The sequence below is a fragment of the Melopsittacus undulatus genome, chromosome 18 (assembly GCF_012275295.1).
Source record: "Melopsittacus undulatus isolate bMelUnd1 chromosome 18, bMelUnd1.mat.Z, whole genome shotgun sequence".
NCBI lineage: Eukaryota > Metazoa > Chordata > Aves > Psittaciformes > Psittaculidae > Melopsittacus > Melopsittacus undulatus.
The window spans coordinates 4381938-4393135 of NC_047544.1; the positions used below are offsets into that span (position 1 = coordinate 4381938).

The following is an 11198-nucleotide window of genomic DNA, read 5'->3' on the forward strand; positions in this document are numbered from 1 at the left end:
TCCCCCAGCCCCATCCCTCCTTAGCCATGTTTAGTGCTCAAAACAGACTTCAGGCAGCAGCTCTGGACCTGTTTCCCTGCGGAAAGGCAGCTATGGGGATGCAGCACTTGCTGGGAAACCTGATGTGTTCCCCTTTATTTCATTATCTCCCTATCAGCCAATGCCACCGAAAATAAGCAAGCAATGTTGTTTTGTCTTCAGGCTGGACTGACCCACTTCTGTGAGCAGCAGTGTAACACAGCCCCTGGTTTAAGCCCTTGCTGAGCACACTGAGGTGCTGGCAGGTGAGATAATGCTGCAAAAGCAAGAGCATTAATCCCTGCACACAACTCAGAGCATCTCTTTCTGCCTTGATTCCCCAGCACTCCAGATTCCCAAGGTATTCATTTAATGGCCAGCACATGTATAACAGGTTTATGTGTAACAGCTCAACCACAGTGTATTCGGTTGATGCCAGTGAGGGCTGTGAACATGAATGCAAAGGGAATTAGAGGGAATTGGGTCCTAATGATGCTGTGGGGTTATTCCTAAGCCAAAACAGCCCAAATCTGAGAACTCAGCATTGCAGCTTCACAGACAGATCCAGCACCCATTAACATTTATGCAACCTCAGAGGTAAAGGAGGTGTGGATGTGAGGAATTTGGCCTCTGGGTTTTATTTCAGTGCTCACATAATCTGACCTAATTTACCATTCCCCAGCTCCATGGATTAATGGAACAGGGAGAGGCGATACCCACTGAGCATCATGGAACCTGCCTTTTGTGTTACTTCCTGGACCGAATTCTTTTCATCAACTTGCCTTACTGGTTTGAAGCCCTGGGGAAACAAAGGGAAAAGTGCTTTGGGGTGAACTGGGAGCACTGGGCAGAGAGGCTGAAAGGATGCCACGAGGTTTGCTGGGGTTGGGTTGTTTTGGCTTCGTTTCTAGCAGTCAGCAAAGCCAGATCCAGAAAACAGGGGGAAGCCTTTGGCTTGGTGAGGGGATGTGTTTAAAGCTGGGGATGATCCTGCTCTGCCACCGACTCCATGCGTGGCCGCAGTCAAATGGTTGAATTGGGATGTGTTTCACTTCTGGGTGAGGTTTGGTGTGACTCGAAGAGAGTGAGGATGAAAACCAGGATGAAACGAGGGCCACAATGCAAGCAAATGGAAGATCAGCTTTATCCGGGGGGGATCGGGCTGCGGAGAGGCCAAAGAGATCAACACAAACATACAAGCAAAGCCCATGTGGGAGGCACAGCCCAGCCCTGCCTCCTGCACATCACCCTTCGCCAGCCAAGAACCCTGCTCCTCGCCCTGCATCAGCAGCAACAGCCCCTGCTGCTGCCCTATCTGCCCGCCCAGTGTCCCAGCAGGGGCTGATACTGGGAGGGTGCGGTGGGGTGGGTGATGTGGTGCCCTGAGATAGGGGCTGGGCATCCTGCACACACCTCGCTTGGGCCATCAGGATCGACCCAAGCATGTCCCAGGGGTGGGTTTTCTCCTTCGGAAGGGCACCATCAAGCTGCTTTCAGCAGGGAGCAACTTTGGGGTGAGCTCCAAAGGTCCATTCCAACCCTAATGATTCTGTGATGGTTTTAGCATTGTCCTCAGGATAATGGAGGGGAATGAAGCAGGATTTGGTGCTTGAAGGAAACTTTTCTCCTGTGCAAAACGCTGGGAGCTCTTGAGCATCCAAGCCAGAATCCAGCCTGGTTTGGGCTGAAAGGGCCTTAAAGCTCATCCAGCTCCAACCCCTGCATCTGGAAACGGTTAGCATGCACAAAGCCAACTCATGCATTCCTCCTGGGCTTCCCCTTTTGTGCCTGCAGGCTCTGGTTTCAGCAGCAGCTCTCCATTGCTACACATTCTTCAGTGTTTCTAACACCCCTTGCAGCCCAAAGCCTGTGGGTGACACAGAAACCACTCAGCCCCATTCAACCCCCCCCCCCAGAGCAGCTTTCCTGGCTCTGCTTGGATGGCAGCACTGCCTTTTACTCCTTTCCTTGTTTTCTGTCTTGCCCTCGCTGCCGCTGACATGCTCCTACTTGTGCCTTGTCTCTGGAGATGACAGAGCTGCAGCGATGACTTTTGGGTTGGAATTCCGCTTGGAAAGGGACTGAGGGGCTGCCCAAAGCTGCTGGGATTTAGCCTATGCAAGGCCAGGATGGGTCCCCCTAGAATGGCCACCATGCTGAGAGAGGGATGCCCTGAAGGGACATTTGCTTCTCATCCCATAGGATGAGAACCATCTCATCGCCTTCGCTGGGCTGAACCCAGGGCTCTTTGTTTCCCTTGCAAACCAAGAGCAGGTCTAAGAGTTCCTGGAGGTCTTGGCATTAACTCCATGTAATTTGCCATCCTAAAACACCTGCTTTTTAGCCCAGGGCCACCGTGCTGGGAATGCCTTGCACACCTAACACAGCTTTCCCTGCAGGTTAATACCCTCTGCTCCGCTTTGGTCCAGGCTAACAAGGAATACACCCCCAGGACCCCGCAGGGAGAGGTGAGGCCCCAGCCACGCTTCCCAACGGGTTAATGCTGTTATTAACACATTATAACTGCTCAGATAAACCTCTTCTTTCCACGTCTTTAGCATCCTGGAGCCGGGTGGCCACAAGCTGTGCTGCCGCTCAGTGGCAACGAGGAGGGCTCCTGCTTTGCCAGTGCATTTCCAGCCCCTTTAGGGCAAGGAGAGGCTTTTTGCTTGATTTTCCTTAACCAGATTGATGTATTTATTACTTATAAATATTTATTTGCTCACTGCCGGTGCTACAACCGTTGTATATTCATAGTATATAATGAAGTATTTATAGTGGTGTATTTATACTAATAAATTTATATGTTTATATAAACATAGAGCTTTGTTTGTTCTTATGAGCAGTGTAACCCATTGCCACGCTCAGCCTGCAGCACTTACCCTAAGGCTGCCCGTTATACCTGCCCTATAAATTATATAGGGCTGAGCTATATAACCTATAGCTTAACATAACCCCTCCCTGGCCACGCCCCCGCCCCGTGACCACGCCTCCTCACGCGTGGCCACGCCCCCGGGGGAATCCCTTCCCCGCTGGCAGCACCGCCACGTGTGTGCGTGCGTGCGTGCGTCAGGTCCGGCGGCGGGGCCGGAAGCGGCGCCGTGGCCGGTTGCTATGGGGCGGGCGGTGCGGTGAGTGCGGGGGTCCCGGTGTGGGTCCCGGTGTGGGTCCCAGTGTGGGTCCCAGTGTGGGTTCCGATGGGGGTCCCGGTGTGGGTCCCGGTGTGGGTCCCAGTGTGGGTCCCAGTGTGGGTTCCGATGGGGGTCCCGGTGTGGGTCCCGGTGTGGGTCCCGGTGTGGGTCCCGGTGGGGGTCCCGGTGTGGGTCCCGATGTGGGTCCCGATGGGGGTCCCGGTGTGGGTCCCGATGTGGGTCCCGATGGGGGTCCCGATGGGGTGAGACGGGACCGGGCCCGTTCCGCTGCTGACCCGGGGTGCGGGGGGGGTGGTACGGGAGTGTCGGCCCTGGACACTGGTGGTTGACGGGCTGCAGTCACCGTCCCCGCCGGTGCACACGGGGTAGACCAGGCCTCAGTGCCGTGGGTCGGTGGTGGCCTCGGTAGGGCTGGGAATGGTTGCACTGGGCTGTGCAGAGGGAATCTTGTAGCTGTTGCCTCTCGTCCTCCATTGGCCCCAGTGTGTTTGCTTCCTTGACCTTCTATCAGATATCTATTGATGAGAACCATGCTCTCTCCAGGAAAACAGGCCCAGCTTCCTCAGTCTCTCACCATGTGATAGATGCTTCAGTGTTATAGCCGTCCTTATGGCCCACACTGGTTTTCCAGCAGGTCTCTGTATTTGTCCTTATTAGAGAGCCCACACTCCAGATGCAGCCTCAGTGCAGAGCAGAGGGGGGATCACCTCCCTCCACCTGCTGCCAGTGCTGGCTACAAGCTCACCTTTGGTTTCTATTTAATTCAGGAGCAGAAGAGCAATGGCTTTGAGAATGGTCCGTGTGCCTTGTCAGTGCGAGGGGACCGGCTGATGCTCCAACACCAGCGTCTGACTGTCTGCTGCTCACATCCCAGAATGGGGAGGTAAGAATCCAAAAGGAACAGTCCGATTCAATTGTGATGTCCTTTGAGTGAAGTACAGGGAACCTGAGCATGAATTCCTGGCAAATCAGAAATTCCCAGGTGGAAATAGTGTCTTGAGTACAGTCTTGAGAGCAGAGCAAAGTGAAAAGCTGTGTGGAGCATCTCTTTGCCCTGAGCTTGTTCTGAAATGCTGCTTTTTGGTCCTGCAGCCCATTTTTAAAGCAGGTTCTCCTCTTTGGATTGTAGGATCAGCATCTCGTGTTTGCTTCCTGCTTCTTGGCACTTCAGCATCTCTCCCGTGGGATGCCCGCGGCTTCTCAACACCACCTTGCGACAGATCCTGGTGATAGGAATTCTTGCTGCTGCTGTCTCTGTGCTTTACTACTCCCTGGTGGTCATCCGCAATAAGTATGGGCGTGCACACAGGGACAAAAGATTCCACAGGTGAGAGCTGGAAAGGGCTGAGGTGTGAAAGAGAACACACATGAATGGGGTGGGAAAAGTATGAGTCAAACTTCCTGCTTTCTTCACAAAGCTTTCTTTATCTAAGGGGACTTTGATTTATCAATACTTCAACCTCCTAATACCTTAGCCTTAGAGGTATATATACCTCTTTACCTTAGAGGAAAAGCTTCCATATGGGATTAATGCTTAGTTTTCTTCTAGGTATCTTGCCCGAGTGACTGACACTGAAGCTACAGATACCAACAACCCCAACCTGAACTATGGCATCGTTGTGGACTGTGGCAGCAGTGGCTCCAGGATTTTTGTGTATTGTTGGCCAAGGCACAATGGGAATCCACACGATCTGTTGGACATCAAACAGATGAGGGACAAAACCAGGAAACCAGTGGTTATGAAAATTAAACCAGGTACTGGAAAGAAGTTAACTTGAGGGGAGGTTTTGTAGCTAGTCGCCTGTCCTGATGCTGCTTTGGCCAACCTCTGTTTGAAGTGGCCATTTGCAAGCTGTCAGTGTGGCCTCCCTCTAGTTTTCTTTAGGCTTGGTTTGCAGAGAGCTTTGTTCAGCTTTAAAGCTTGAAATAGGGCACTGATGGGCAGGAGGGAGAGGCTCCTCTGGAGTAAGACGGTTGCTGGTTCAGTTGTCAACTCAGTTCTGTTTGTATTGGCTTTCTGTAAAGCTCTTTAAGCCAATTATAGAAACACATACTCTATCTACTCCAGGTTTTTGTTTGTTGTTTAGAGGATTATTGTTCACTTCATCCTTATTCCTGTAGTTCATTTCCTGCCTTTCTTAGAGTGGTTTGGGTTGGAAGGCACCTTCAAGCTCATCCAGTTCCACCCCCTGCCACAGGCATGTTTGGGTTTGAGTGGTTGGTTTCTCTGTGTGTTGACTATCAGGCTTTTCCAGGCAGTGCCCTGAGTTGTTTCAGTTTCCCATGTCTCTCACCAGGCATCTCGGAGTTTGCCAGCTCTCCCGAAAAGGTCAGTGATTACATTTCTCCACTCCTGAGCTTTGCTGCCCAACACGTGCCACGTGCAAAGCACAAAGAGACTCCTCTTTATATTCTGTGTACTGCAGGAATGAGGATTCTGCCAGAAAGGTTATTGCCTGTTGTATTTTTAGCATTTAGAATAGCAATCCTGGTGTGTGTGGCTATTTATAACTGTCAAATGTAACTTTGCAGCCAGCAGAAGGCAATACTCGAAGATCTGCTCACTGATATCCCCGTGCACTTTGATTTCCTGTTCTCAGACTCACATGCAGAGGTTATTTCAGGGAAGCAGGAAGGTAGGTCAGTGTTGGGAGAATTACCTTTGCATTGGTTATTCCTTTCATGATCCAAGTATATTTCCAAATACATTGGATGTATTTTGTTGCTTCTTAGAATTCCGGGTTGGTTGAGAGACCTTATTCCTCAGCAGCAACATATGGAGTGTGGAGATGATCATCTGCTGGGAGCTTCTAACTTGTCTAAATGTTTTCTAATTAGCACTGAAAATAACTTCTCTGTGTTCAGCAGGAATTTCAGGCCATGTTCTTGGCTTTAGGGAGGGAGCCACGTAATGGGAGAAACTTTGCAGGGGAAAATGGTTTCTAAAGGAGGGATGTTTCTATGGGATCGGCTTAAAAGGCACTTTAAAATCGAATGTGCTTGCTTGTTCTGAAACTCCCACATCAGGCTGACTTTAATACAGTGAATTAGGAGTTTTATCATAGCCTTGACTTGGGAGAGAACAGCTAGAATAACTTCTCGGGAATGTTTAGCTTCTGAGTGTTCTATATAATACAATATGATCAGTGATATAACACATGTGCAAAAACCCCCTTTTTGTTTCTAAGAGGAGAAACTTGTTTTCTTATGCACGTAGGAGTATATGCATGGATTGGCATCAACTTTGTTCTTGGAAGATTTGAACATACAGATGATGGTAAGTGTCTTAATTGTGAATTGGGTTTTAGAAAGGACTCCGGTACCTTCCCCTGGTGCTGGTCTGGTTTGAGACCAAGATGTCAATGAATAGTGTGCGTGCAGCTGATGTTGACTTCATTTGTACCTGAGCCTTCACTGATCTGCATTGCTACAAACACTAAGCTAACTGGCAGTGTACTGCTGCTTCAGGCCCACCCTGGGTGTAGTTCTCACTACTTGTTTGCTGTTGTATGCAGAGGATGAGGCCGTTGTGGAGGTGCATGTCCCAGGCAGTGAGAACCAAGAGGCCATCTTCCGCAAGAGGACAGTGGGTGTCCTTGACATGGGCGGAGTGTCGACCCAGATAGCGTACGAAGTCCCTAAAACTGTAAGCTTTGCCTCTTCACAGCAGGTTATTATCTGTGCAACTTTCTTCTTTGCCTTTTGATTTATCTTAATGCATCCTTTTTGTTGTTTTCTTTGTGTTGAGTCTTATTCTTCACGACATCACATTCCAAACCCGAGGCATGAGAAGATGGGCAGTCCGAGTCCTTCATCAGCTGAGCAATTCATTTGTGTTTTGGTCATTCAGAAAGCTTGTTTCAGTTAGTACAATTTGCCACATGCATTCTGTGTGTGTCTGCATGTATGTTAAATGTGCTCTGCTTAAGAAAGTGTATTCTGGAGTCTCTGGAGAGGCTAGGAGCAGATTGCCCCAGGCCAGTGCGAATTAGAGCTGCAAACAATTGATGATGACTGTTGTATGGCTCCATCTGAACATAAACCAATATAAAATAGGCATTTGGTCATGGAACCTGTCCAGGTTCCCAGACAGAGAATGACAAGAGAGTCACACAGCTCTGTGAGGTTTGCAGTGCTAGTGCTGATTTTCATTTCCAGCATTGGGTGGAATCCATGCTATGTTATCCTATGGTTCTGAGCATGTTCCATATGAGGTGCTTCTGCTGCACATCTCTTATCTGAAAAGCAAGTGACTGCTGTGTGGTATGTGAGGAGAGCAGAGTGACTGCCAGGTGTCCTGAAGAGCTTGAGAACTCCAGATCGGGAAAGGAAGAACTGAGATTAGTACCTCCTTTGTCACAGGAGAAGATACTTTAGTGTCCATAGGAGCAGTCTTGGCCTTTGCACTTCCTTGAGTATCAGCAGTGATAGTGCAATTGATATTCTTTGCTCTCCCTATGAAGTAGAAGGTAATGTGGACCTGTAAAAAGGTTCATATTGTTTGTACCTAATCTTGGTGCTTGTGTTCCTACAGGAGGAGGTAGCCAAAAACCTACTTGCAGAATTCAACTTGGGCTGTGATGCTCACCAAACTGAGCACGTATATAGAGTCTACGTCGCGACGTTCCTTGGCTTTGGGGGAAATGCAGCACGCCAGAGATACGAAGACAATCTATTTACCAGTACAGTGCTTAAAAACAGGTAGCTGGCTTGGAGTTATGGGTTCTGTGCATCACCAGCTATAACTTCCTAAGTTAAATATATTTAGTAGTGTCCTGATGTAAAACTTCTACAGCATGCAAGCCTAAAGTGTCTTTAAATGAGGCTGGTTTGATGCTCTTACATCTCAGAGCTTGATGTTTCTGATATGCAGTTGTTATGTGCTTGCTCTTTTGTACAGACTGCTGGGCAAACAGACTGGCATGACTTCTGACTCACCCTACCTAGATCCTTGCCTGCCCCTGGATGCTCAGGATGAGATCCAGCAGAACGGACAGACCATGTATTTGCGGGGAACAGGAGACTTTAACCTGTGTCGGGAGATGATCCAGCCCTTCATGAATAAGACTAATGAAACACAGACATCTCTCAATGGTGTCTATCAGCCTGCTGTGCACTTTCAGAACAGTGAGTTCTATGGCTTCTCAGAGTTCTATTACTGCACCGAGGACGTGTTACGCATGGGAGGAGATTACAATGCTGCTAAATTCACTAAAGCTGCAAAGGTAAAGTGGTCTGGAGAGAAGCTTCTAATTCAACCCAACTGCTCTGTAAAAGCATTTTATTCTGATAGTCTTGCCCCAGATCTGTTCCTTTAGAGATCCTAAATCCTTTTACCCTGCAGTGAACTATCACAGGGACTCTTTTCCTCATTGGTTTTCCTTTTAGGATACTTGTTTTAAGGCACAATAGTAACAGTGACTATAGAGGGGATGGGATTCATGGTAGTCAGCTCCAGCAGAACTATTGATAATGGGAAAATCCATGCTGCTGCCATCCTTTGCTTCTTTTTAGGCATGGCTGCGTTGTTACAGATCCTTTTCCTCTTGCTTTATCCATTTTGTGCCAGTTTCTGGGGTGTTACTCCTAACAGGGTCCATCTGCTGGGGACACTTTAAAGTAAGGCTACAACATAAAGTAGGGATTGCTTTTTTTTTATCAATGCCCTAAAAATAGGTTGTCTATTTTCCCACCTCCATGTGCCCACAGAGCTTTAAGTGCTGCTGAATATTAATTGAACCACAAATGGACCAAAGTGTTGCAGGAAATACTGTGAAATTTGTGCTCTGACTTAGGAACAGTGCAAGGGAAGATGTTACTTGTTAGTTTTCCTTTTGGTGTTGAAATCCTTCTGCTTTCTTTCCTTTCCTTGAAGGATTATTGTGCCACTAAGTGGTCTGTCCTCCGGGAGCGCTTTGACCGTGGTCTTTATGCATCACATGCTGATCTCCACAGATTGAAGTGAGTGTTGGTGTTTGTACAGCAAATTCCTTCACACAGAGTTGTTAGAAGAGAGGTCAAGGTCATGTCTAACTGATCCATGTAATTAAATCATTGAAAGTGTGAATGTAACCTTAAATGTTGCATCAGCCATGAAAAGGTACTGATAATTGTGTCTAATTGCGCTCCCTTGTCCTCTGGGACTCTTTAACTGCCTTTATGCCACTCTTTCTATAGGTACCAGTGTTTCAAGTCTGCCTGGATGTATGAAGTATTTCACAGTGGCTTCTCTTTTCCTGTGAGTTACAGCAATTTGAAAACAGCTCTGCAGGTTTATGATAAAGAAGTGCAATGGACCTTGGGAGCCATCCTTTACCGAACACGGTTTTTACCTTTAAGGTACCAATTGTTTTCTGGGGTGCCCAGAAAGAGCATTTGGGTGGAAGCCTAAAGGGGCTACAATAAACCTGGAGAGGGGCTTGGGACAAGGACCTGTAGGGACAGGCCAAGGGGAATGGCTTGAACCTGCCCGAGGGGAGACTGAGCTGAGCTCTTAGGTCCCTTCCAACCCAAACCATCCTGTGATTCTATGGGGATAGCAAAGGAGCTGACAGATAGGGGGAGACAAGACATTGTTCCTGGTGCATTATGTATAACCTCAGGATGCATTTCAGGTAGCTCAGTAAATGCTTTCTAAAGACTATTCTGGCCCTTTCCTGTGGTGAGATGGTTTGGAGACTAACTCAGGTTTGCAGCTGATGTTGGTTCTCCCTTTGCTTCTTTTCAGAGACATCCAGCAGGAAAACTTCCGTGGGAATCACTCCCACTGGAGGAGCTTCTCCTTTGTTCACAATCACTATCTGTTCTTCGTGTGTTTTCTGATCGTGCTGCTCTCCATCCTGCTCTACCTGCTGAGGCTCAGGCGCATCCACCGGCGGATGCTGCGCAACGCTTCCTCCCCTTCCCTATGGATTGAGGAAGGCCTCCCACCACAGAAGATTGCAGGAGCTTTATGAGTTGCACTGATGGAGGGAGCTTTTCTTGGACTTGCTACACAAAAAGCCATTTTCGCCTCAGGGTTCCTCCTTTTTGTCCCTTTAAACCATTGAAGAAGCAGGATGTCCTACAGAAATATGGGGTCAACTTGGCTTAGTCTCATTAGACAATATTTGCCAAAAATTACCTTTTTCTTTGAAATATTGCACTTTTGTGTGTAATGGGATGAGCAAAAGCCTCGTCCTCAGTAAATGAGTAGCAGCAGTTTAAGCTCTGTATGGTAAGAGGATGAGTGTGAGTCCTCATCCTAGGGGTGAGGCTGTGAGGTACCATTAAGGTCAGATGAATGAGGACTGTGTTCAGTTTCTTTTCCAGCTTCCAGGATTGATATCACTTCTCAACTCTGAGCCTCCTCCATCAGAGAAAAGGAAGCGCAGGGTTTTCCAAAGCAGTAAGAAAACACCTTTTAGGACAGATCTGATCTGACTTTTATATTGTGGAATGAGTTCTGTGATGGAGAAGAAGAACCTTGCACCCAGTGATGTGCTTCCACAAAACTGCTTAAATCAGTTCTGTTTCTTTGGGACAGTTTCCCTTTTGTCTTGGAAGCTCCATCCTCGTAGTGGCAAAAGTCACCACTTTTTAATCCTTGATTTCTCTTTCATAATCACTCGGAGACCTCCTGACACTCCAGTAGGCAAAGAGAACTGGAACATGCCTGAGCTTTTGTTTCTGCTAGAGTAGACAATGCACAGTGTCTTCTTTGGAGTATGATGATTTGTTAATTTATATTTTATTTAAAACTCTTGATTTTACTTGAAAGTAAATTTGTCCATGATTAAAAGTGGGATTTATATGAACTTTGGGTGTCCGGGTGTCTTACTGCATGCTGTCTCTTCTGTTCTCTGTGGGCCAACTGGCAGCACTGTGTTCCAGTAGGTGTGAGGATGCTGGCAAACTGGGTGCTGTTCTCACTGCAGAATGAGACACGTTGACACCATGTTTGTCATTAATGTACAACTTAAATCTAGGGAGTTTGTTTTCTTGTCTCCTTTTGATACACTTGCTTTTGCCTAGGACTATAGGGAACTT

The 11198-nt window shown here is 47.9% G+C and overlaps 1 protein-coding gene across 2 annotated transcripts; it reads left to right on the forward strand.

Moving 5' to 3' along the window:
* The first annotated feature begins 3103 nt into the window (after nucleotides 1-3103).
* On the forward strand, nucleotides 3104-10966 carry ENTPD4 (ectonucleoside triphosphate diphosphohydrolase 4). 2 transcript variants are annotated; one of them, XM_034070517.1, is made up of 13 exons: nucleotides 3104-3149; nucleotides 3938-4053; nucleotides 4300-4497; nucleotides 4720-4925; nucleotides 5468-5618; nucleotides 5703-5806; nucleotides 6388-6447; nucleotides 6686-6840; nucleotides 7705-7871; nucleotides 8071-8395; nucleotides 9046-9131; nucleotides 9348-9509; nucleotides 9898-10966. In XM_034070517.1, exons 2-13 carry the CDS (start codon nucleotides 4001-4003, stop codon nucleotides 10124-10126), a joined length of 1896 nt encoding a protein of 631 aa, XP_033926408.1. In that variant the 5' UTR covers nucleotides 3104-3149; nucleotides 3938-4000; the 3' UTR covers nucleotides 10127-10966. The 2 variants fall into 2 exon arrangements, with proteins under 2 accessions (XP_033926408.1, XP_033926409.1); XM_034070518.1 differs by having other exon boundaries at nucleotides 6686-6816.
* The last annotated feature ends 232 nt before the right edge of the window (nucleotides 10967-11198 follow it).

Excerpts from the sequence above, each read along its gene's own strand:
- ENTPD4 (XM_034070517.1), top strand. The coding sequence starts at position 4,001 with ATGCTCCAACACCAGCGTCTGACTGTCTGCTGCTCACATCCCAGAATG. Across the intron at positions 6,448-6,685 it reads ATTTGAACATACAGATGATG|AGGATGAGGCCGTTGTGGAG; the intron begins GTAAGTGTCTTA and ends TGTTGTATGCAG. Across the intron at positions 7,872-8,070 it reads AGTACAGTGCTTAAAAACAG|ACTGCTGGGCAAACAGACTG; the intron begins GTAGCTGGCTTG and ends TCTTTTGTACAG.